The sequence below is a fragment of the Choristoneura fumiferana genome, chromosome 22 (genome assembly GCF_025370935.1).
Source record: "Choristoneura fumiferana chromosome 22, NRCan_CFum_1, whole genome shotgun sequence".
Lineage (NCBI taxonomy): Eukaryota > Metazoa > Arthropoda > Insecta > Lepidoptera > Tortricidae > Choristoneura > Choristoneura fumiferana.
Window position 1 is genome coordinate 145439 of NC_133493.1, and position 27341 is coordinate 172779.

General features: G+C 41.2%; 2 protein-coding genes and 1 pseudogene across 2 annotated transcripts in view; 2 read left to right on the top strand and 1 right to left on the bottom strand.

Annotated features, from left to right (window-relative positions):
* Positions 1–27341, bottom strand: part of LOC141440447 (doublesex- and mab-3-related transcription factor A2-like) — a 251496-nt gene that overhangs the window by 42690 nt on the left and 181465 nt on the right. The window lies entirely within an intron of this gene.
* On the top strand, positions 3574–17085 carry LOC141440445 (juvenile hormone esterase-like). Its single transcript, XM_074104963.1, has 11 exons — positions 3574–3682; positions 5987–6144; positions 10475–10617; positions 11353–11495; positions 11647–11832; positions 12576–12769; positions 13786–13954; positions 14451–14667; positions 14819–14928; positions 15487–15637; positions 16360–17085. Exons 1-11 carry the CDS (start codon positions 3616–3618, stop codon positions 16523–16525), a joined length of 1704 nt encoding a protein of 567 aa, XP_073961064.1. The 5' UTR covers positions 3574–3615; the 3' UTR covers positions 16526–17085.
* Positions 21094–25064, top strand: LOC141440451 (uncharacterized; annotated as a pseudogene).

Sequence of the window (27341 nt, forward strand, 5' to 3'; positions counted from 1 at the left end):
GCAGCTGTACCAAACGTGACCGTCAGTAGTTTGAAATCTTGAATCTCTTCTTGTGGTTTGAATCTGTATAATATTCTTTGATAATCAGTATCTTTATTTTGTACTCTAATTTGGCGATACATTTTTACAATGTCCGCCACGAAGCATACCCTATGCATTCGCCATCTCGTGATGATGTCTCGCAATTCCTCTTGCAAGGATGGACCAATCAATAATTCATCATTGAGTGACACACCGTTTGTGCCTTTGCATGATGCATCGAACACTACTCGTAATTTTGTTGTTTCCTTATCCTCTCGGATGACTGGGTGGTGTGGTAGATAAACAGCGTTACTATTCTCACTAGGTTTGTCCGCCGGTTCCATATGTTTCAAGGTAAGATATTCCTTAATAACATTGTCATAATCCTCCTTTAATTTCGTATTCTTGGCTAATTTTCGTTCCAAATGGTGTAGTCGTTTCATTGCTATTTCTCGGGATTGTTCCGGTAGAATCGGTGTATCAGATGAGAAAGGTAAGCCCACGATGAACCTTCCATCGTGATCTCTTGCTAGTGTTTTCACATAAATCTCTTCAGCTCTTACTTCCAGTGGCGTTAGAGTGTTTTTGTTATCTGTCTCCAAAGTCTCCGATTCCCAAAACCTTTGCAGCATGTTGTCTAAATTTACACTTAAATGCATGCTGACTATTTTACCATTTTTTCCAAACTCTTCAACTGGTGCTCCTCCTGATATGATCCAGCCTAAAGCAGTTTGTTGCGCTAATGGTGACCCCGGTTTGCCTTTAATTACTCCGTTCATTAAAATGTCAGTATAGACATTTACACCCAACAATAGGTCGATTTTTCCAGGGTTGTTGTAAGTAGGGTCGGCCAGTGGTAAACCATGTAGTTGAAGCCAGTTTTCGTTATTCAACTTCTTGACAGGCAGGATTTCTGTAACTTGTTTAATCACATAGGCAGTGCATTTGAGTTTGAAGTTGTTATCTATTCTCGATACAATTTGTATCTCCGCCGCGTGCTTTATGGAAGTCGACATTTTACCAACACCTGTTACTTGTCCGTCTACACTTGTTTGTCTCAGTTGAAGTCTGCGAGCTGTCTCTTCTGTAATAAATGACTCTTGAGAGCATGGATCTATGAGTGCTCGAACAGTTTGTACTCCCCTAGTTGTCATGATATTTACTAGTGCTGTGGCTAGAAGAGTCGAATGGCTTTGTGAGGCAAAGTGAGACACAATGTTTATTTCTGGGCCAGATGATGTAGTTTCTTCTTCCTTCTGTTTCTCGTGGTTCTCTAATGCAATTGAGTGTGGCTTAGAAGTATGAAGAAGTGTGTGATGCTTTCTCTTACATCGCAGACATGAAGTACTTTTTCTACAATATTTAACACTATGGCCAGGTCGCAGGCAGTTAAAGCAGAGTCCTCTTTCTTGAATTTCTTGTGATCTTTTTTCTGGATTCAGTTTTGCAAACTCCTTGCAGTTGAATATGAAATGACGTTCTTTACAAAACGCACATTCCTGATCTGATTCTGTATTAGTGTGCTGCGGAGTGTATGCATGAAATGTTTTTGCCTTAACTTGAGGTGGTTTTTCTCTAATAGGATGTATAGTTTGAATCTGAATCATCTCTAGTACTCGAAATCTTCCTTCTAAAAATTCTCTGAATGCTGTCCAAGTAGGCAAGTTGTCTACGGCTAATGACTTTAAACTTTCTTCCCACTGTTTGTGCGATTCTGAGTCTAATTTGTTAATCATCAAATGAATGATAATAGGATCCCAATTAGTTATATCCACATTATTGTTTTTCATGCTATTAAGGCATTCAGTTGTTGTATCTAAAAGCTCTTTGATTCCTTTAGCAGATCCAAGACTTAACTTCTTTTGACCCAACAATCTATTTAATATGGCATTAACTATAATTCTTTTATTGTTGTATCGGTGCGTTAGTGTTTCCCATGCCACTTCATAATTATTATCTGAAATGCTTATATGCTTCAACAGTTGCTCAGCTTCTCCAGTGAGGCAGCTCTTCAAATAGTGCATCTTTTGCACTGGGCTCAATGAAGTCTTTTATGATATGAGAGATGAGTATAAATCCTTGAATGTCCCCCAATCATTGTAATTTCCATTGAAGAGTGGTATATTTATCTTTGGTAGCCTTACATCTTGACACTGCTGAACCAAGGATTGTGTTTCGGGGTTATTAATTAGTTGTGCACTGTTTTCTAAAAGATCCACAATATCTCCCCTAACATTAAGGTATTCTTCTTCTCCTTGATTAAATATCTCTGAACTGAAGTATTCATGTTCCGCCCTTAGCTTTTCTGTAGAGGCCTGTATAATATCTCTATGTGTTTTTTGAAATGTATCCCAATAACCATCTAAGTTTTGTAACCTTCCTTTTAAATACCCTTTTGTCAGCCTTGCTTTGGGACATTTTTTTAGATTAGTTGTGGTTTTAGCAATAAGTGACAAAGTATTTAGTTGTAATACGTATAAGTCTTCCATATTTGCCGTTATAAAGTGTCACCCAATTGTCTTAAGTCTTTTTCACTGTTAAAATTGCTAAGTGATATTCAGCACAACTTTTCTAAGTCCTAACCACAACTAAAATATGACAAGTCTTTTTCTAAACACAATCGCTCTAAGTCCACAATTCACGATTATTCTAAGTCTCAAATATTCTTTGAAATTTTACAAGTGTTTTGAGTTAACGAATTATTCTAAGTCCATAGAGCAATTTCTTAAAATTTTACAAGTGTTTTAAGTTAACGAATTATTCTAAGTCCACAGAGCTATTTCTTAAAATTTTACAAGTCTTTGACACATTACTTTGAACAGAGCGGCCAAATAACGAAATTACGACAAGTCCATTAACGAGATAATTGAAACGATCTTACTCAGTTTTAGTCCTTAATGCAATCCAATACGGTCCACTTTTCACTGCACTAATAACACTAACAACACTGCACTTAACGTCCGCGTCCCGATCCGGCTCGAATAGGACCAATGTTCGTACCTCGATGTCCGTAGGCTGGTACTGCACCACACTTCACTTACACTATAACTATCACTATTTATATATTATTAATTACTACACTGCACTGATTGTTTTTTGAACTGATGAAGGCTCGCGACGCACTCCTTCTCAGTGAATTAAAACGGAATGTCATTAGCTAGTTTATTTTAGGGACAGCGCCATCTAGCGGCAGTATTGGTACTAATTCTCAACAAACACAAGTAGGTTCGCTATTTCAAGGTACTATGAATGGTCTGTAGAATTTGATGACACTTTAGATTATCTTAAAACGCCCTGTTCTACTAGATGACCTAGAAATTGTAACAGAATCTTCTACCATGTCAACAAAAATGTGACCACAAAAAAACGCCCGAACCCACCCGACATCGCACGAGCGAACAGGGGGGCTACTACGAAAATCGAATCGTCAGCGGGAGGGCAAGACAAGATACGCAGAGCGAATTTTGGACATCATAGTATAGAGCCAGAATACGCACCCGCAGCACCCTCTCCCATTGTCCTAACATACCTAAAGATTAGTGCCTCATAAATAGTGCGCGTGCGCAGCTGCGGCCAGTCGTCTCGAGCCGAGCCATGACGAAGCTACTGCTGCTGGCGCTGTGCGCGTGGGCCAGTGTCCACGGACACCAGGACCAATCAGGTACCGCCTCATGTTTATAGCAATACAATACACGATTATTTTTAATCGGTGATCAGGAATAACAAGTAGCGATCAGGACGGTCATACTGAATAATTTTTCCCATTGGACAAATACGAAACTCAGGAAAAAAATCCCTGGTTCCATTTTATTGAAAGTGGCGAGGTGCTGACGTTTTCTATGGAATAGCTTATTTTTTTCCCATTTTCGTAATGGTCCCATGAAAAAGTTATTCAGTATGACCGTTCTTTATCGCTTCTTACCCGACTGCCCGAAGAAGGGTTATGTTTTTCAAGCGTATGTATGTATGTATTTGTTATTCCTGATCACCGATTAAAAATCATCATCAGCCGGAAGACGTCCACTGCTGAACAAAGACCTCCCCCTTAGAACGCCACAATGAACGACAACTCGCCACTTGCATCCACCGGTTGCCCACAATTCTCACGATGTCGTCAGTCCACCTGGTGGGAGGCTCGCCAACACTTCGTCTTCCGGTTCGTGGTCGCCACTCGAGAACTTTTCTCCCAACGGTTATCTGTTCTTCGAGCGATGTGGCACGCCCATTGTCGCTTCAACTTGCATTAAGTACCAGCTATGTTGGTGACTTTAGCTTTTTTTTTTATTCGACTGGATGGCAAACGAGCAGGTGGGTCTCCTGGTGGTAATTAGAGATCACCACCGCCCATAGAAACCTGCAACACCAGGGGTATTGCAGATGCGTTGCCAACCTAGAGGCCTCAGATGGGATACCTCAAGTGCCAGTAATTTGACCGGCTGTCTTACTCTCCACGCAGGAACACAACAATGCAAGCACTGCTGCTTCACGGCAGGATTAGCTTTTTAGTTCTTCGACGAATTTCCGGATTCTATCGCGCAAAGAAACTCCAAGCATAGCTCTCTCCATAGCTCGTTGCGTGACTCTGAGCCTCTCCAAGAGGCAAACAGTCAAGGCCTACATCCAGAGCCATAAACCATCACCACAGGTCATCACGAACTAAGTTTTAATGACATTTTTTACCCGACGACCCGAAGGTGGGTAATGTTTTACGAGCGTATGTATGTATGTACCTATGTATGTATGTATGTATAACTTGTATAAGTATGTTTAACACGACCAAGCTAAGTTTGCACCTCGCGCTTAACAAGAACAGTAAAAAAAAATATTCAACAAATAGGAGACAAAAATTCGTAAGATGCGTATCGGCGACAAAGAATGAAAGCTGCTAATACTAAAATTTTCGTCTCCTATTTAATGAATTTTTAATTTTTGAACTGTTCTTGTTAAGTGCGAATTGCAAACTTAGCTTGGTCGTGTTATTATGTATGTATGTATGTGGGTATGTCTATTTCTTTGGCCATCTCTGCAGCCTAAAAAGCTGGACGGATGAAGTATAACAAAAGAGACAGACATAGAGAGACATAAAGTATGCTCCTGTATGCAATACACCGTGTTATTTTTGATATCCGTTAACTTTAAGGGGTCCCGACTGTTGAACTTTAAGTAACTAATGTTTTAGACCACTAAACTTGTTTTTTCCTAATAGTTTTTTTATTTGCAAAAGTGTTTTTTAATGGTTAATTAAGCTTATTAATTAATTACCTAGCTTGCAATTTATATGAAGCTATATTATACTAGCTATTGCCCGCGACTCTATCTACGCCGACTTTGTTTAGCTCTATCTTCTCTATCTTAAGGATTTAATTATGTTTTATCTTTTTCTTTCTTTGTATCTGTTGTTATAATAACTTTTGGGTTTGTGAATAAATATTCTTTTATTTATTTATTTATAATTATTAATAAGGACAGCATGGATGTATTTTATTACTATCATAATGACACATGTTTATGTACCTGTTCAACAGTTTCATGATACTATTGTAGAGGCCGGGCCGGCTGCGTGCGGAACAAAACAAAAAACAAGGAAAACGCAGCTGTTTACCTACCGTATTTTAAGTTTGCACTGAATTCTTTGCACCTGAATTTAAAAACATGAGGAAAAAACAGCGGAAAAAATATTTAATTAAGGTATTTGCTTTTCGACAGTTGATTCAGGTGGGTTACTTATGTAGAGTAGGCATGCGGGGACGTTCATATCATATCAATGAAGTAGGTAGTGCCACGAGAGTTGAAGTGCAACGCGTCGTCTTTCAGTTCATGGTCGCCACTCCAGGACTTTTCTCTCCCAACGGTTATCTGTTCTTCCAGCGATCTGGCCCGCCCATTGCCACTTAACTGCATATTCTTCGAGCTATATCGATGACTTTAGAGACACCTGAATGAATCAGCTTTGTTTATTACTCAGGTTCCACAACCGCCAAGCCCCCGCCCCCCGGCCCCGTGACGGTGACGCCGTCGGGCGTGGTGCGGGGCTCGTGGATGGAGTCGCGACGCGGGCGCCGCTTCCAGGCGTACCGCGGCATCCGCTACGCGCAGCCGCCGATCGGGGAACTGCGCTTCCAGGTTTGTGAACCATCATCTTTAAGAGAAGTTTCCCTGCCGGCCGCGCGGCCGCGTTAGGTATTCGTTTGGGATATTGCTCTGTATCACTCGTGACATAAGCGCTCGCAGCCGTCCCCCCATGCCTTCCGCAACGACGTCCTTAATTTATATCGAGATGCTGTAGGCTTTGTCAAGATTTGGGCGGTTGAATTTTGGGTTTCGTTGTCCTCCTTTTATACGAAAAGTCACAGAAATCAATGATATTTTACAATCAAGATTATTATTTTCTATGCCAGTGGTTTTCGATTTTTGTAAAAATGCTTAACTAGTCTGTAATTCTCGTGCAAAGTTGACTTTTATCGACTTTTGAGCTCCTGTAATTCTGATATTACAAATTTATATGAAAATCTAAAAAACACAGGCATAAGATACTTATACAGATATAGATAATTACATCCTGTCCATACTTACAAAATTTCATCTATTTCTGTTGCCTAGTTTTCAAATGAGACCGGGACTACGTTTGTATGGAGAATAGCTACACCATACATCATGACCGTAATAGGAACGTCTCAGGAACGAAATGGCAAGCGCATACATGACACGCTTCTTCGACGGTTAAGCCAAAGCCATAGTAAAAGAGAACAAAGTAGGTTCACTACGAACAAAAGTACATCGATCGCGCACCCGCCGCACGCACACACTGGTAATTTAAGGAGGATTAAGTTTTCTTTAGTCAAGGCTGCTGTACGTTTCGATTTTAGCACGTTCGTTTTGCGCTCGCTTCGCGAGATGATCACCTTTTACGTTCGCGTACTCGTGCTTACATATTTTTTGTATTAGGTATAGTTGTAAATTAGTGGTATATAAGTGTAGTGTAATAGTTTCGTGCAAGGACACATAAAAAATAATAGATACCTACCTACCTGTAAAGAATATAGTTATATTATTATGTGTAGGAAACATGAGTAGTATGTACACAGTCGCCATCACCACTTCGGCGAATTTATAAATAATATTTTTGAATTTAGTATAATAATAATAGAGCGGCAAAGATTTTTTTAGGTTGTAATTAGTAACTTTGTTTTGTCACCCGACGAAATGGAATAATATCGTTTTACCCAGGACACCTATCCAATTATTACAAAGCACTTAGTTTTAGTTTTCCCCAAATGACATCACGCACGGCCCGGAGTATTGTTGTGGTTTTAAGACTTTCCTATGAATAAGAAGCCCGGTCTTATGACTTAGCTTAATTAGGTGATTAATATGACTATACCTGTGGTATACTCTTTTATTTAAGTAGCTGATAAAACTTCAAAACTAGTTAAATTTAACTGGCATTACTGAAAATACTGTTAGTGTTTTAATGACGCGATTGCATTGTTGCTTTTTTTAAGCAGCTGATAAAATTTAAAACTGGTTTAACTGCAATGTCTGTACCTACCCTTGTTTGTTAAAGCATCGGCTTGTAAAGTAAGAACGCTATATCGACAATTTCCGATAAGGTCGGTAATTAGAAAGAAAGCAAGAAGGAATACATTTATTCACAACACAACAATAGACAACACTTTATAAGACACAACAATATTATTAAGTACGATAGTATACACATAGATAGTAAAATAGTAATGTGTTCATTGCAGTATAATTAAAGTAGAATATTTAAGGATTTAAAAACTGCAATGACTTCCAAGTAGGGCTTGCACTATCCGGTAACTTTTTATTATCCGAATATTTCGGATATTTGAAATCTCAGTATCCGGATATCCGGTTATTTTGAATAATTTGAATAATTTTCCAAATATTTAAAAAAAACGCTAAAAACAATTTTAAATTCGTTTCATCAGACGAATCGTGTTAATTAACTTAATCACTGATTGTCTTATACGCACAAAAATCATTATTTTGTCACTTTAATGAGTGAAATAACTTAAAAACACTTTATAACTTCTCTGTCTCCTGCTTGTTGTTATTTTGCCTTACGGACCAAGAGCCCACGACAGCCAGACCTTCGTTATATTTTAAAGGCTGAAAGTTTTTTTTTATGCAAGGTGTTAATTTTGAATATAACTGAAACCGGAAAGCACTTTGCTCAGAAATACTCAGAATCGAGAGTAGATTCGATTCATCATGTCAGCCGAAAGACGTCCACTGCTGGACTTAGGCCTCGCCCAAGGCTCTCCACTCAGACCAGTCTTGTGCTTTCCGCATCCAACGCAATTCAGCGATCTTAACCAGGTCGTCGCTCCATCTTATTGGAGTGGAGGCCTACCGACGGCTCGGCTCCGCGGACGACTTTCGAGAACCTTCTAACCCCATTGGCCATCACTCCTGCGAGCACGCTCACTGCCACTTCAGTTTCGCAAATCTTCGGGCTATTTCGGTAACCTTAGTTCTACTGCGGATATCATCATTTCTGACTCTATCCCGTAGAGAAACCCCGAGCATAGACCTCTCCATAGCCCTTTGAGTGACTTTGAGCTTCCTAATGAGGCCCATCGTTGGCGCCCACGTCTCAGATCCGTATGTCATCACTGGCAACACACACTGGTCAAAGACTTTTGACTTCAAACACTGCGGTAATTTGGCCGAAAAGACACTGCAATGCTTCCCGAATGCTGCCCAGCCAAGTCGGATTCGACGAGTGAATCTCTTTCTCGAAGTTAGACCTACCTAACTGAATCGTTTGTCCCAGGTATACATAGTCGTCAACAACTTCGAGCGCAGAGCCTTCGACTATTACGGGAGCTGGCACAACATTAGACATGACTTTCGTCTTGTCCATGTTTATTTTTAAGCTAACTCGGTCGGAAACAACTCTGCTGAGGTCAGCGAGCATAGCACTGAGGTCCTCCATAGTCTCAGCCATGACTACAATATCGTCGGCGAATCAAAGGTGAGTGAAGTACTCCCATTATTGTCAATGCCTCGTCCTTTCCAGTCCAGAACCTTAAAATCATCTTCCAATCCAGCGGTGAACAGTTTCGGTGAGATCACATCTCCTTGTCTGACTCCTCGCTGCAAAAGGAATAGGCTTCGTGCTCTGGCCCTGTAGTCGGACTATAACGAAGGATTATAACGATACTATAACGAAGGTCTGGCTCTTGCGGGCTCTTGCTCTATTATAAGAATAAACAACACAATACAATACAAAGCGTATTGTATTGAACACCAAAAAACATTCATTATAAAATGAAATCAGAAATAAAAGGTAGGGTAGGAGACGAAGAAAACAGGGGTCTAATCGCTAAAAAGCGATATCTTCTTCTACCTTCTTATTCGACCTGACGATGTTATTAACATAGAATCAAGAAAAAAGGTGATCAAAGCAGGTGTGTAATGTAAGGTAAAAAAATATATAGAACATTGAAAAAATACATAAAATATAATAATATTAATAAAATAAACACATACATTACTTACATACACATTTACCAAAAATTCATCATCGCCACTACCAAACAAGATGTTAAGAATGAACCTAACTAATAAGTATTGCATGTAAACCTTCCTAATACAAAGAGAAATGTATCTGTGTGTATGCATACACTACACTAACCTCTCACAATGCGCGAGCGCGCGCTTAATATCAGATATTCGAATTATCCAAATTATCCGGATAATGAAGATCTTCCTATCCGGATTTGAAAATGGGCGGATATCCGGATAATATGGATATCCGGTTATCCGGATTGCAAGCCCTACTTCCAAGATTTTCCAGTTCAACGGGTAGATCTGAAAGAATATCAGGAAGAACAATCTCTATCTTTCTACGTCCATATTCTTGTCGATGCTGCTTCCTCCGTTTGTTTAATAGTTCTTCCATCTTCATTCATCATTCATTCGTAGGTGCGCGCGTTTTCCTTAATAGATCATGCAAAATTTCAAATGAAATTTCGCGTATCAATTCTAGAAAACTCCGGTGTAAGTCTTGGTTTAATCAAACCCCTTAGCTTGAAAGGCTAGCTCAAACCGCTGGGGGACTACTACGAAATTCGAGAATGGAAGTTTGTATACCGTCCCTCTCACTCTCGATTTAAATAATACTAGCTACACTAGCGGTTATTATATCCTAACCGGTTATTTTACGGTTAGTTACTATACTAGCGTCGGCGGGACGGCAGATACGAACTTCGAATTTTGCTCATTCTTGCCGCGTCTTTCTTTGAACTATCGAACCAACTGAATCGTGACGTGAGCCACTGTGGAACCTTTCGTAAAAAAATACATAGTGACATTGGAAAGCTTGACAAGGGAATTCACTGTGACACTTACTGTGAGATCGTTCTATGGTGGGTCAGCAATCAAATGGTTCACCTACGATCTAATAAAACGTTGTTGCATCCAGCCTCCAGTCGACGTGGTGACGTACCCCTCCTCGGTGGACGCGAGCGAGGACGGTCCGGCGTGCCCGCTGCCGGTGGCTCCTGGCGAGTACTACGTCGACGAGGACTGTCTGCGGCTCAATATCTACACTCCCGATAATAACAGGTACTACTTTCATTGAATTTCTATCTCATTGAATATTCGCAGGTGGTAGGACCTTGTGCAAGGTCCGCCCGGATTGCTACCACCATCTTGCTTGCTAATCCTGCCGTGAAGCAGCAGTGCTTGCACTGTTGGTGTCGGCGTGGAGAGTAGACAGCCGGTGAAATTACTGGCACGTGAGGTATCCCATCTTAGGCCTCTTGGTTGGCAACGCGTCTGTAATACCCCTGGTGTTGCAGATCTTTATGGGCGGTGGTGATCTCTTACCATCAGGAGACCCAATTGCTCGTTTGCCATCCAGTCAAAAAAAAAACTATCTGTGAGATCTAGTATTTGCCTCTGTGAGTCTCCGTGTCACTACTTTTAACCGACTTCAAAAGAAGGAGGAGGTTATCAATTCGGTTGTATGGTTCATATATATATTTTTATATATTGTTGTATTTGTTCTCCTTTACCTGATATATAAATTTCTAAATCCAGTCCTATCCAGTGGGATGTCCACTGCCTTGTTCGATATAGCTTTTTGAACTGATCAATACAACTTTTTATTGTAGTCAATCAAGTAGCTTCTTAGTTTGAAAACGCAACACAATTTGCAGCGTCGCTAGTTTCGCACTTATATCAAGATGATGTCTACTTGGATCCTTTTATGTTCCAATTTAAGCTCCGTAATTTACTTGAAAACTGCACTTATCAAATCTGTTGTTTTAGTATACTTACTTTGACCTTGGTTTTCAGTTCGCGCAAGCTCCCGATTATCTTCTTCATCCACCCGGGCGGCTTCTACTCCATGACCGGCCGCAGCGACCTGTTCGGGCCGCACTACTTGCTCGACCACGACGTCGTGCTCGTCACCATCAACTACCGCCTCGCCTCGCTTGGTAACTATTACCTTTTCAATTGCAATCAACTCCATAATATCTACTGACTTGAGATCCAGAATTGTTATTTCGCCGTCAGATTCATATTACTAGATTCAACAGAGGTAAATTTTTCCGTTGTATACTTCGACTATGCCACTGACATCGTCAGGTTTCCTGAGCACCGGCGACGCGGTGGCCCCCGGCAACAACGGCTTCAAGGACCAGGTGTCGGCGCTGCGCTGGCTGCGGCGCAACGCGGCGGCCTTCGGCGGCGACCCCCAACAGGTCACCATCGCCGGCTGCAGCGCTGGCTCCATCAGCGTTTTACTGCATATGGTTTCGGACATGTCCAAAGGTAATTCCTGTTATAGTCCACGCAGGGTCCCGCAGAGGGAGATAGAGGGTCAGAGCATTTACGACCCTCTTCTCTCTTGCTTTAGCATATCAGGCCACTGCGGTGCATCGTGGTTGAAAATCCGCGATCAAAAGGACGCACGCTTAACGGCAAACTCCGGAATGTTTACCTAGTAGCTTTTACTCCCTCTGACTGAGAAGTGCTGAAGAATAAGCTACATTATTTTCTCATTATGACTTCTTCAGGTTGGAAGATGCCGAGAAAGAAGTTATCAAATGGAGTCCAGATTTTAGGTTGTAAGGCTGTACCGAAAGAAATATCAAAGGTGATGCACGGTTTCATCGTTTAGGGTTCACATTCACGGTTTAGGGTTGACAAGTAATTCCATGAATAAATTCCATAAAGCATAAGACCGGTCTGAGTGTAGAGCCTTGGGTTGGGGGAGGCCTATGTCCAGCAGTGAACATCTTTTGGCTGGCGTGAAGTAATTCCATAGATTTGACCATGGATAATCAGTTGACTCAGAGCTGTAATGATGCTGCCAGCTCTATTTTGCGCAAGCCAGCCTAAGAGGGTTGGAGGCCTACTTTCCCCTTTATTTTTCTAACTTCCAATCAAGTCCCTACACAGTTACCCGACTACAGTTACAGTTACAGACTACAGTTTCCCGGTTAGTGTAGGTGTCTGATCTTTATTACTGTTAACTTACTTTCAATACAACTATATTAATCCTTGTACTCCAGGTCTATTCCACCGTGGCATAGCGATGTCCGCCTCCCCGCTGGGCAAGGCGCCGCTACCAAACCACCAGCTGGACCTGGCACAGAAGCAGGCGCGTATCCTGAACTGCCCGACCAACTCCTCGCGCGCTATAGTCGACTGCCTCAAAACCAAGACCTGGCAGGAGATGGGGAACTCGCTGCTTGGATTCTGGGATGTAAGTGTCATTAGAAACGTTAATTAAGGCTACAAAGTCCACAGTACATTGGTGCTTGAAACGTGTCAATCTTTTAACAACAGACTTGTTACACCTTGTTGCCTGTATTATTACTTTTTAACCGACTTTAAAAATAGAAGGTTACCTATTCGGTTACCATGTATTTTTTTTTGTTTGTTACCTCAGAACTCGTTATTTATGAACCGATTTCAAAATTTTTTTTTCGTTCGTTCGGGCTTATATAATTAGGTCCCATAGGCACTAAATCAGGATCTAATGATTGGATCCTGAGGAAATCGAGGGAACTCTTCGAATATTGTAGGCAAGGCACACCTATAGTACTTTGGATTTTTTAGTTGGTGAAGTGGAACTGATGATGAAGATCACATTTCACCAACGGAGCTATTACTCAATAACAAGTACTTCACGGGTTGAATTTCAATTACTTAAACATAGTTGTTAAGCAATTTATGCTGGTCGTAATGGATTATGGTGAGATAGAGCGGGTGGTAAAGCACCGGACTCCTCAATAATGAACGTCTCTGCATCCGAAAAAGCGAATCTTTCGTAAAAGGAGACGAGCAGTTGTCATTAAACTATTGTATCTTAAATACATTGATGTAAAAAAAATTATAACAAAAAATTGGACACTAGAAAAACCATGAAAATAACTTTCTACCAGTCTGAAGTTGGTGCCTCAGCACGAGCCAGCAGGAGTGATTGAAGCCCAATAAATAACGATTATCTCAAAAACGGGTTGTTATAGGACTACATGTTATACTACTTTATATACTCCAATTGGGCTCTAAAATCGATGGTTAAAATCCTCGGGTTATTCGGCCACGGTGTATAGTGTATAAGTGCGGTAGACAACTATAGGTCCACTCCTACTGGCTCGTGCTGAGGCACCGACTTCAGACTGATAGAAAATTATTTTCATGGCTTTTTGTAGTCAGTTAAATTTTTTGTTTTAATTTTTTTGAAACACAATGACACGGTATGATTCCTCTTTCCAGCAATTCGGCTTTGACCCCATCGGGCTGTGGACACCAGTGTTGGAGCCAGATGTGGGCCAGCCGCGCTTCCTGGCCGTGCAGCCCGCGGATGCGATACGCGCGCGACGCATCCACTCCGTGCCGCTGCTCGTCAGCCAGACCGAAGACGAGTTCTTCTGGAAGGCTTTCAGTAAGTCACCACCATGAAAAAATATCGATAAAGTGCGTGGGTGCGTAGCAATGACATAGGTACGTAATGAAATATCGTTCTTAGGAGGTAAGACTATAGATTGATACAAACCATCCTCACTACTCCTAGGAAGGGCATTGTTTTTATATGGACCTCCACAAACTGACGCCTATTTCGGTCAATTATTATCTAAGTACCATAGGTGTTAATAAATGCCAGTCTCATCTTGCATACATACATGTTAACTATTGCCACGATGCAAATCGACAATATCCTCAGCTCGCATTTTGCCAGCAAGACTTTGGAGCCGAAAAGTGGATGATACGTTGACGAACTGATCTAGCAGGTACCCGAGTATTTGACTTTTCCCCTAATCTAATTTAGACCTGCAAAATACATTGCGAGGCCGTAAAGCGAACGATTTTGAAGTGGTTAATCGAGCGCCGTTTTGTAATACAGCTTAGGGAAACGAGCTTGTATGATTTTATTTTCCCAGGTGTGACCAGGAACAAAACGCTTCGGGACCGCATGAATGCTGAATGGGAGACAATCGCACCCATTTCATTCGACCTGCCGAAGACCAACGCGGCAGCTGCCAGCCGCCGCCTCAAAGAAGCGTATCTGGGGGGGAAGGACGTCACCGACACGCCAGAGAGCGAGAGCGCCCTGGGCAAGCTGTACGGTGACAGCGTGATCGGGTTCAACACCCACAGGTACCAACTATTTCACGCAAAACATAATTCGAATTTTGGGTGACACATCGGATACTTTTGCGCCTTATTTCCTTCGCGGGATAGCGATACTCGTAAATATGGTTTCGTCAACACCTTGATAGACGTTAATAAATAATGTTCCCTTTTTCAGGATGGCCAACCTGATGTGCCGATACTCGGCGCACCCGGTGTGGTACAGCGAATTCAGCTACATCGGCAACAACAGCTTCCACGAGGACCCTCGCACCGGGAAACCCGAGGGTAAGTTATTCAGAAGAATAAAGGGGACTCAGAATTTGGCCGCCTAGACCCTGTGATTCCAACATTAACAGCTACCCCCTTCTCAGCTCATCGCATCAGCTCTACGCCACTCTTAAGAGATCCCGTGCTTCTCTTTAATCAGATCGATGCTTTAAAGCGTTGCCTTGCCATTCTCTTGCCGTTAGGGACGGTTCACTAATGTCTAATGTTTCATTTGGCCAAATGCATTTTATTCTGTATTTATTTATTTAAACAATGATTTTTACATAAAAATAAAAATAAAAAAACATATAAATTAACTAAAACGGGCTTCCTCATCCAAATCTTTATTCTGAAACTGTAAATGATTCAGGATTTTTATAAAAGTAACCTAACCTAACCTATAGGATTCTACAATAAAAAAAAACTGTTTGCCGAAATGAAAGGATAAGGAACTTCCGGAGTATTTGATTAAGCTGTCAGCTCTGCTCCTTCGCGAAGAAGTGCTAAGTCAACGATGAAATTGGCATCATCACAGCGTCCTTCTGCTGATCTCTGAAAGAGTGGTTGTTTCCGCAGGCGCTGCTCACCACGACGACTTGATCTACCTGTTCTCTATGAGCTACTTCCGCCCCCCCATCCACGCGAAGTCCCCGCCCCCGCCCGCGCCGCAGGACGCAACCATAGTGGACCGTATGACCGCTATCTGGTACAACTTCGCTACATACGGGTAAGTAACTATCCCCAAATGTAACCATATACGAGTAAGTAAGAAGTCAGGTGCATTTCATACTTTTTCAGACTCATGCTTTAGGATTATTCGCGGTAGTTCCTTAACTTGGACCAGGAACTACTAAAATCCGATTGGTTGCAGAAATCTCCCTTAGCGTCCGAAATCCGAGGTCGGCTCAACAGGAGCATCCTTTGGCATGCTAAAAAATGCCCGTCTGCAGCTCGCCCTCTCTCCCGTAAGCCATCTGAGGTTTACAGCAAAGTCGCGGTTTGAAAAAAAACTTGGACCTAATGTATTTTTTTTTCGCACCAGATCGTTTACAAGTGAGGATTTATCTTATAAAAAAACATTAGTTATTGACTGCAGCCAGGTTGCACTAATGTACCTCGCGTAACCGTCATTCTTTTTATCCTCACCACCTTGTTGGTAGTCTAACAACTTCAGCCTTCAGCAAAACTTTTCCCACGCACAACAAAAATGGAATCAGCTTCCTGAATGGGACAGCATTCCCGGAGCGATCTTAGGTTCTTTAAAAATTTAGTACCTATATTAGTCTCTCAAAGGGCCTGCACTGCATCTATGACATCCCTCGTGCTACGGATGGATATCCATGGGCGGTGATGATTGCTTTCCATCAGCTAAAGGATCCCCTTTTTAAGTTACATAAAAAATAAGGAACTCCAGAATATTCCACTTGCTCTGACCATGTTTACTTGCAGAGACCCGAACCCGCGCGACGGCGCGGAACCGGCCGGCCTGTCGTGGCCCACTATGACCCCCCACGACAGGAAGTATCTTCGCGTCGACAAGCAGTTCTCTGTCCATGAGAAACTGCACGAGGAGCGGCTGCAAGTGTGGGAGGAACTGTACCCGATGCAGTATTAGATGGAGAGCCAGAGCATAGCACAACTAGGGACCTACGCTAGCTGGCGCGCCGGCATGCAGGATTATTTTTAGAAGGGTGCATTGCATCTTGCATCTGTATTAGGGTCTCTATATAGGGAGGTGCATTTATAGGTCTCTGTTCCTTCGTCTTGTTTTACATATTTTCTCTTAGGCCAGGGGGGTGCAAGTGCTGCTCATACTATTATTCAACAGGCGGCCCCCCGCTCCGTGCAAACCGCGTCCGCTAGCGTAGACCCTGACTCCTACTACAACTTGGTGTGATGGGTGGCAAACGAATTTTCTGTGAGACCCTGTTTACATTAATATAGTAAAATCGTTCCAATAGCGATACATTGTGGTGGCCACAATCCTAACGAGTCCGATACCCTATACATCCGTCATTTTTTTATAAAAAAGTAAAAAAATGTATTTTGTTTGTAATTATTTATTTTAGTTTATTTTGAAAAAATGACTTTCTGCCAAGTTTCTTGCGGCGCATTCTTCTTGGTAATGATGGTCTTTCCGAAAGCGCTGGTAGTTTAAAAAAAGTGATATGTAAAGGAGCCCTTTGCGGCTTTGAGTATTCATCTAGATAAATACTCAAAGCTTTGCAGTCTACTTGCAGAATAAGTTTTGAGTTTTAATTTTTGATTCGATTGAGCACCGAAGTGCCCTCTAATACTTCGTTTTTTTAGCATTAGAAAGAAGGTAAGCGATCTTGACGTGTCTTATTATTGAATAACACTATTGAAAAATAAGTCACAGCAAATATGAACAATTAGCAAGGACATTATGATCATTTACATGCTTTATTTATATATAGAAGATTATACACAACACAAGATACAATAATATGATAGGAAACAAAATTAATTTAAACAACATAAATATACCTAACTATAAAAAGAAAACACCATCTAGGAGGCCCTCCTGCGGCATAGACCCCAACACACTGGCGGCATTACCTCTCTGTACAGTTAGAGAAATTCGCTGGGAGAGGTAAGCGCCAGCTCTGGGGTCTCCTGAGGTCTCTATCAGCCGGGACGACATGGCTCCCATGAAGGCCTTCATGTCAGCCGACCAGGGACCCATTGTCTCCACTGCGAGCGCCGCAAACTCATAGTCCTTTAAAAGAGAAGAGTATTTGCGGCGCTTGAGAACTTGGGCCTGGTCAGCTGCTGCCCCGGCTTGTGAGTGGGACATGCTTTTGGTATAACAAGTATTAGTTACTGTTTTATTAAAAACGTTTTTCAATAAAAATAATCGTCAAGATTGTTTACCCTTTTTCTAAAGCAAAAATAAACTGAGTATTGAATAATTTTACTGGAATGATGTAAACAGGTACTGATGAAGCCACGACTGGGAGCCAACGGGCGGAGCAGTTAGCGTTTTTTGTACTAATTACGTGTGCTGCCAGGTGACCACTGTGCAGCACGCAGCACGCGTCTCGGGCGAGCAGTGAACATAGGTACCTACATGCCCCACTGCCCGCTGACCGTTTCTACTTGTTTAATTTTTCTAAAATAATGTGCCTTTATAAATGTGTGCCTATTTAAGCAAGGTGATACAAATGATTAAAAGTAAATTTGTTTTTAATGAAATGTTTTTTTTTTGTTAACCCTCCTTCCTATAGCGGAAATTGGAAAATACTACAATGGAAAAGCCAGACACCCCGGAATACCTTTTATTGCAATCTATGCCTTCACTCATTGTCTTTAAGTTCATATTTTTATGTGGATTTCGATGCATTGCATAAGGCTTATTTTTGAAAATCACAGTTCAATTGTTAAAGAAATGGCATTTCATGGGCCAGGGCGCATGCGTGCTGGCGGTGCTGGTATTTGCTACTCTTCATCCCCTGACTGTAGTGATGGGAAATAAATAATATCTTATATTATAAATATCGATATTCTCGACATAGTGACTTATCGATTAGGTTAAGTAGGTACATACCTAATATTATATTTTTTATAATAATAGTAATAAAATCTTTATTCAATAAGACAAAATAAGTTGTTTGCGATAAAAAAAAATGTTTTCCTTTCGATTTCATTATTTTTTGATTTCATGATGACTAACACTGAAGAAAATAACACATCATTAAAATGGTTACATACAACGCAGCTGTTATCATTATCACGCATCTCTTACCACAAACATAAAGTAGGTACCTACCAATCCCACTAATATTATAAATGTGAATGTTTGTAAGTCTGTTTTTTGTTTGCTATCTCTTCACGTCTAAACCGCTGAACCAATTTAGATGAAATTCGGTAGGTATACAGATAGATTGCGTCCCGGAAAAGAACAAAAGGTAGATTTCATCCCGCAAAATTTCATAGTTCCCGTGGAATAGAGATAAACGAATATTAGGCTTACGGAGTCGCGTGCAGCACTTGGACATAGTGCCCTGGAAGGAAGCTACAGTACTTTCATTGATGCGTGGTGCGGGTGACAGCAGTCAATATTACAAGACTTGAGTCAAAGTGTCGAAGCTTGAGTCGGTAAAACTAATAATTTAAAATCTTAATCATAATTACTGTCATCATTAATGCGATTATTACTGGCTATTATTTGCCACTTAAGTAAAGCTAAACGAAGTTTGCAAGAATATTCGTTACTTACCAATTAATAACTACAGATATAACTCAAGATCCATTAAGTCCTATCACTAAACGTTACGTTACATGCATATTACATTTCTTCACATAATTGTGCTTTGTATTTAATGAATTGATTATAAAATCTGATAAGTAGCTTAAGTTTATTACGTAAGTACCTATAACATGGTTTTTTATATTTATATTACTATATTTTGTACCCATTATTACAATAAATATATTATGATTATTATTATATTGAAATATTTTACGCCAGTCATATACAGGCTACAACTGAAATATACTTCCATATATGTAGAACGCAGAAACTTTTTTCGAGTAAAACGAAACGTGCATAAAGTGTCACCCGCACCATGCTAGAATTTAAGTAATGTAGTCTATATATTATTATGTAGACTTTCAAAAAATTAAACCCCTGTACTAATTGACTTCTTTTAATTAATTATAAAACATTCAAAATTACAATCCCAAACCGTATGCATGCATGACATGCTTTTGAAAAGTCTATTTTAGGGTTCCGGAGCCAAAATGGCAAAAACGAAACCCTTACAGTTTCGTCAAGTCCGTCTGTCTGTCTGTCTGTCCGTCCGTCCGTATGTCACAGGCATTTTACTCGAAAAGTACAAGATGTATATCAATGAAATTTGGAGTACAGATGTCTTGTCAAAGCCGCTATTTAGTTTTGTAGTTAAACTACAAAAATAAATATTTATAGGGGGGGGGAACTCCATACACGTAACAGAACTTGAAAAAAAAAATGTTAACACATCAACGTGTGGCACAGTTCGACCGCTCTTTTGAAAAAATAGTAAGGTTTCTCAAAAGCTTTTTTGATTAAGTTAAGATTTCCGGAAATAATCGCTCCCAAAGTAGCAAAAATTGTGCCCAAAAAATATGCAAAAAAATATTGAAAGGTAACGCTTAATAAATACTTTCAACGAAAATTGGTTTCCACATGATCGGATATACCGTTTTTGAGTTATTGCCGAAAACAAAACGACGTAACGACATTTCTCAACAAAAGGACGTAAGTGCCGTAAAGATACGCTCTTTTTTCTGGTAATAGATTTTAAGACTGTAGTAAATGTTTTAATTGCGCACATAATATTACTTAATTTTTTTCGTAATGGCTACGGAACTCTATCTTGGGCGTGTCCGACACGCTCTTGGCCGGTTTTTTTATTTTGCTTCTTCCATAGACATCCTTCACATCCTACATTATATAAAACAATACATACGAATATTCAAGATGAGAACGTTTTCTATTGCAATCATCTGACAATTGCAATAAAAAATAAAGTCTGCAGCTGTCGTAAACTGCTGGTTTTAATACAACAAAGTACCTAGAACACGTTGACAAAAAGAGAAAAGAAATGCAGAGCTGGGAATCGAACTCGAATCTTCGTCAGTCCGGGCATATATGCTGTACAAGTACTTCTACAACCACTTCTACTTCACTGCAAAATTTCAAAATGGCAATATGATCTGGAACTGGAAACAAAACACCATTTCTCCCTTAACACTATACTTACCTACCCACTTTTTTCAGATGATGATGATATTCAATCTTACGCCCTTTACAATATGGTATAAAATCAATTGAGTTTGTTAAAAGTATGATTCGCTTTCAACTTAACCCTTCATAAATTAATAAGGTTCGTATATAAAACAATAGAATTCAAGAACAAGTAAAACATGCAATGCAATTTTTTGTCGACAAGAACGTCGATTCCGACATAGGACATCACTATAGGCCTCCCTTGCCGCCCGGCGGAGACGGCCATGACACTCTTGACAGCCGTACCGTACTCACTCCTCGCTCGCCGTAACCAAACAAAACAACTTCTGCCACTAAATAAAACTCTAAATTACTGGCAAGAGCCTGAATATTTTCATGTAAGTAAACCTCATTTCATCATGCATATCATTTTCATTATATTTCAAAGGAATAACTAAACTCAATTAAAGAAAATGTCAGTCCAATAGCGAACAAGCAATTGTCAAATAAACACTTTATATTATACAGATCTTTTGTCAAACATACGTTCACAATCACAAACCATTCACACGAAAATAAGATTAAATTGGTGCGACATTTTAACCTTGAGGCCTCGAGGCTGCTAGTGAATGATATTGTGTGATTAAATAGTAGTTTTGTTGTTGTGCACAGCTGACGTTTTGGCTTGGCGGCCATATTTTATTCAAGCTGGCGAAGGCATGGTGGAAGGAACCGGACACCGGAGGTAAGTAAGTCTTTGTTTACGTATTTGTATAAATAAATTCAAATTTAATATGTACCTTGGCAACGATAAATCTTTCGTAATATTTACATTAAATTCTTCGTGAAAAATAGTTCCGTTTTTCTTGTTGGCATTTTAAAAGTAGTGCAGTAAGTAAGTAACAATGAAGTGGCGGGTTCGAGTAGACGACGTAGCGCTTCCTGGCGTCAGAGTATGTGTCATCATTTATGGCATATTGTATGGAAAAACCCCTTCACAGTTCACACCCCCTTGATTGATTGATTGAAATTTATGAATTCTGATTTTACCCTCAAAATATTAGCTTATTTTTAGTTTTGGTTGCTGCGTATCTACTTACTTAGAACTTAAAAGTTAAAACAGAGTTAAATTTAGCTAACAAAGTCACTTTCGTATTAGTAATATTTATTTACAAAGATTTGGATTATCTATGATCTATACTAGTATAATATCTAAGTAAACTTAGCGTTAGTTTGTTTTGTATGAATCCCTAGAATTACTGAACAGTCTGAAAATCCTTCAGTAATAAAAAGCTACACTACACTTTAACACACCACTGCAATTTTCTTTTGAGTAATTAGCATCTAGTTAGTATTAAAAATACTTTTGTGATCCTTACTAAGGGATTTAACTGCTGGAGGGATTTGCTCATACTTCACTCGCTAAAATATAAATTTTCCAGTTGTCAGCAGTGTGAATGTGCAATTTCCTGATATAACTACGTAATACTACGTACTACTACTACGTATAGCTGATTTTTTTAAATGAGTTTCTTATTTAAAAAGTGAAAATCAAGAAAACCTGAGGTAGATGAAAAAAATTAAATGAAACAAAAATCGTGGTATTGTTGTTCGAAGCAAAAATCAAATGTTTTTGTGTCAGTGCCGGCGGGCGCGCGCGACAGCTGTTCGGCGGCGCGCATGTGGCGCGCGGCTTGCAGCGTGCTCGTGTGCCCGGACGCCGACGAGGCCTGGACGCGCATCTCGGACGTCGCGCCTCCAGACACTGTGTGGCACTCGCTTAGAAACTGCGTAGCCTATCAGGTACTGCAACTGGACAAGTAAGGACGTACCAACCTGGCATAAAGCTCGCCTTGCCTCCTATAAATAATACCAACCGGATAGCCAAGTGGTTAGAGAACTTGACTATGAAGCTTAAGGTCATACGTTCGTTCCCGTCGGGAATATTTGTATGAATAATATGCTTTTTTATGTTTTGTAAAGCATTTAGGGCTCTTGAGCAATAATTTTTAATTTCATAACTCATTTCCCATAAATTTATTTCAAGGTCCCATAATTTTACAGTTTTCATTTAATAGGTATACCGCTAAGGGCCTAAGAAGCTATTTGTTAACGATGTTAACTGTGAGTCAGTAACGTGGTACGCACTACGCAGGCGGGCGTGTGGCAGAACCTGCTGAGCGGTGGCGTGGACGACGCCATGCAGCCGGCCGCCTTCAAGCTGGCCATAGTGCTGCGACACACGCCCACCGACCTCGTCGTGCGTCTGCTGGCCGAGCTGCTGCGTCTGCATCCGCAGTCGGTGAGCTGAACATCAGCGGCTGACCGTAGGACGTCCAATGTTGGACATAGGCCTCCCTCAGTGGTGTGCTCGCGCCGCAGCTGCATGCCGCCAGCTCCCCGGTTCATTTTTAAATTATTACCACTTGAACGAGGTCTATAGTCTATAGTATTACATTTGAAATGCGCCGTGAATAAAGGTGAAGGTGAAGGAAGAAATCGTAATAGCCTAGTGGTTTGTGGGTCCCGATGACACGGGCTTGTGCACCTTTTTCAGAATTGAAGTGCGAAATAACATTTGAAATTTGCCACAATTGAAGGAAAACAGCTAGGAAACCTTCACGCATCAGCTATGCAACTAAATGTCGTGTACGTCAAGTTTCCGAATCGCAATGGACCCTCGTGAAAACTACGGTCCAAACCCTAAATTCTTAGAGGAGACCTGTGTCCATACGCTGGAGAAGATCATGGAACACTTGAAGATTATATCTCGTTTACCTCTTCGTTTCCAGCAAGACCTAACGTCTTACGTGCTGGCGCTCCTCACGGACGACGAGGCGGCGTGGTGCGGCGCGTGCGGCGCGGGGTCCCCGTCGGGGGCGCGGGTGGCGCGGGGGGCGCGGGGGGCGCGGGGGCGGGCACGCCGGCCGGCCCGGCGCCGCTGCGCGACCTGCAGCTGTTCGGGGACTGCGAGCTGGCCATCCTGGCCGCCAGCCGCGAGGAGTACGAGGCGCACGCCAAGCTCGTGCGCGCGGAGTACGCCGCGCTCACTAACAAGAACTACGTCGAGCTGAGGATTAAGGTGAGCGATTGTTACATTCAATTCAGCTCAGCGTCATCATCATTATCGACCGTGAGACGTCCACTGTTGGACCACAGTCACTGTAGGCCTCCCCTATAGACCTCCAGTTGCTTCAGTTGGCAACGACTTGCATCCGCCGTGAGCCGGTGACTTTAACCAGGTCAACCGTCCATCTCCTTGGTGTTACTCTGTGCTGGTCGCTAAGCGGTCCCTATTAGATTTTTTTTTCTCACTAGTCTATTAGCACTAACGAGCTGCGAAAGAACCATTATTACTAACCGCGGCGTGGGCTTAAGAAATTGAAAAATGAGATTATCAATATAAAAGTTTTGTGTAAATCCCGAAACTTTAACAACTTCACGATTCTTCGAATTAAAGAAAGTAAAATCCTGAATTTTCATTTCTACTGCCATTTATTACAGTAATACTCACGCGAGTAATGTTTATTCATGAAACAATGTTACGCAAAACATGTTACGAGCCAAATTGTGATCCTTTATGAAAGAGTGCCTGCACCGGTATCCAGTAAATAACTTTTTACTTAGTGCTCAACATTTAAATTTTCAGATATTAAACCAGTTCTCTCAAATCCCGAAGCTGTACCACACACCGGAGTTCGAGTGCTTCGAGCCGCTCGCGCGCGAGAACATCGACCGCGAGATCTGCACGCTGCGCGAACACCTGCTCACCGGACAGCACGACCACGAGTAGACCACGAGTAGACCACTGACAGCACGAGTAGACCACTGACAGAACGAGTAGACCACTGACAGCACGAGTAGACCACGAGTAGACCACGAGTAGACCACTGACAGCACGAGTAGACCACTGACAGAACGAGTAGACCACTGACAGCACGAGTAGACCACGAGTAGACCACGAGTAGACCACTGACAGCACGAGTAGACCACTGACAGAACTAGTAGACCACTGACAGCACGAGTAGACCACGAGTAGACCACGAGTAGACCACTGACAGCACGAGTAGACCACGAGTAGACCACGAGTAGACCACGAGTAGACCACTGACAGCACGAGTAGACCACGAGTAGACCACGAGTAGACCACGAGTAGACCACTGACAGCACGAGTAGACCACTGACAGAACGACCACGAGTAGACCACTGACAGCACGAGTAGACCACTGACAGCACGAGTAGACCACTGACAGCTGGCAGCGCACACTCACTGCACTCACTGCCCGGATGCACATGTCGCCGCGTTAGTATCGGAGCTAGATACATAGAACTTAACAAGAGTAAGCTTTAAGCCGCGATCATTTATGCGAAGATTCGCTGAATGCCGATTAGTCGCCTTGTAGTGACCAATGTTTATTCACCCATGCCATGATTAGTCAGACGACCAGCCAACACAACACAGGACTTACTTGGACAGCCAAGTGGGTAGAAAGTCTGGCTACGAAGCTTGAGGTACCGGGTTCGATCCTCGGCAGGGGCAGATATTTGTACGAATAATACGAATGTTTGTTCTCGGGTCTTGGACGTTTAATAATAATTCATTTATTTATTCAGACAACAAGATCCATAATGTGATCCTTAATTGAGTATGTATTTATTTATTTAAGTATGTTTATCCGTTGCTAGTATCCATAATACAAGCTTTGCTCAGTATGGACTAGGTAAATTGGTGTAAATTTTCCCATGATATTTATTTATTTTATTTATGCGTGTTCGTTTACTTTAAAGTGGACAGCTACCGACAAATAGCAGAGCGAGGCGTGCACTGTGCACTAATAATCGTAGCTCGTTGATTTGCGAGCAGCCATCTTCACCCACCCTAGTAATCGCTCGAGACTCCTAGCGAGTTCCACATGTCTGGTCGCAGCTTTACTCGCCAGATATAGCGAGCCTACTGCTACTGACTGACATCTGCATATGTCTGGTAGTCTCAGAACTAGCTAGATCTCATAGGAAAAGTCTTGGTCCCCAGTGCAGATTAGTCATTAAATATGTGCGTCCTTAGATGAATGATGTGTAATGCTTTAAACCTAACCTTAATAGGTTAGTGGAACATGGATATTATTATGATTGCGTTAAAGCTTGTTGATAATATTGAATTTGAATGCTTCACCAAAACGAAACAAGCACTTGCGGTCTTTGGACTTCAATCTTTTTTATAGTCAGACCTACTACTATTACAATTTAAAATGAATGGCAAATTGTGAATTGGACTTCGAAGGTATTTTTATAATCGCCTTCACAGCTTGCATTTCATATCGAGTGCCGTTTAAGCTTACGTCGAGTTGAATGTTAGATTGTGCTTTTCCTTCTTGATTCAACCACCTTTCCATTTTATTTGGTGGTAAACATTGCTAGTAATGCTTTGAAGACAAGAATTAAAAGACTATAGAACCTGAGTTACTGAATATAATTAGTTTGTATTGTTATTTACTTACCACTGTAAGCTATTGCTCACTCACTTAGCTAATTTAAAATATTATGACCCAAAAAGTGTCAGTAATTAGTTAAATGATAATGAATAATGTGTTAGTTGTCTTTTGTAAATGAAATGCTTTTATTATTTTAGACTACGCTTAATTATTTTGCGCTTAGCGCTTCAAGACTTCAAGACTTTATTTTATGATATTTTATGGAGAAAATAAGTTCTTATCATAAGAAGCAATCAGTATTGAATGTGTGTAGAAGTTAAATACTTTTAGACAGGCGATGCACAGGAATTTGTACTTTATACTTAAAGATAAACCTGTTAAAAGTGTAATTTATAATGTAAAAGCTGTTTCCAAAATTATATTATTTTATTTTAGCCGTGTTGTATTATTTATTTTATCCTCTCAACTATTTTAGTTTATAAACTAATGATAAAGGTAAATACTGATCGAGCTGTGTATGTGTAAGTAGCAAAATACTCGAATGCTTTGTCAACTGCGTAGTCAATAAAAACAAAAATGGATTTGTTATAAAATCAGGATATTTCAGTAACAAGTTGCTTAACGAGCAGGATTAGGTAAGCAGTAATAGTGCAAATTTCATGTACTAAATTAATCAAAATGGTTTACACTGGTCACTCATCATCATCCATTATCAGCCTACAGCAGTCCACTTCTGGACATAGGCCTCTTCCATGGCGCGCCACAACACTCTGTCTTCAGTCCCTCGCATCCATCCGCCGCCAGCGACCCTCTTAAGGTCGTCTGTCCGCCGTGACTCAGGACGCCCTACACTTCGTTTCCCTGTCCGTGGTCTCCATTCGAGGACTCGTCTGCTCCACCGTTCATCGGTCCTGCGACAGACGTGGCCAGCCCAACGCCACTTCAACGAACTAATTCTCTGAGCAATGTCAGTGACTTTCGTTCTTTGTCGAATAATGTGATTTCGGATTTTATCCTTCAAAGAAACCCCTAGCACTGGTCACTCACATACATTTATTTATTGGAGGATGGTGGAGGTAAGGTAGAACGCTTGCATTGCCAGCCGTGAATATGAAATATTACGCAAAGCTCTACGCAGGGGGCGACACTATAGTGAAAAGTGCCATGACAACATCAGTTCTCTTTATTGATTGTTGTTGTTTCTTTATACGTTAGTATCTCTTAGTAGTCTGTGGTTTCTTTAAAAAAATATGGCTCTGTCCATC

What these genes read in the sequence shown, in the direction of transcription:
- LOC141440445 (XM_074104963.1), top strand. Translation starts at nt 3,616, where the DNA reads ATGACGAAGCTACTGCTGCTGGCGCTGTGCGCGTGGGCCAGTGTCCAC. An exon ending in TCGGGGAACTGCGCTTCCAG is followed by an intron (nt 6,145 to 10,474) that starts GTTTGTGAACCA and finishes TGTTGCATCCAG; the next exon opens with CCTCCAGTCGACGTGGTGAC. An exon ending in TACACTCCCGATAATAACAG is followed by an intron (nt 10,618 to 11,352) that starts GTACTACTTTCA and finishes CTTGGTTTTCAG; the next exon opens with TTCGCGCAAGCTCCCGATTA.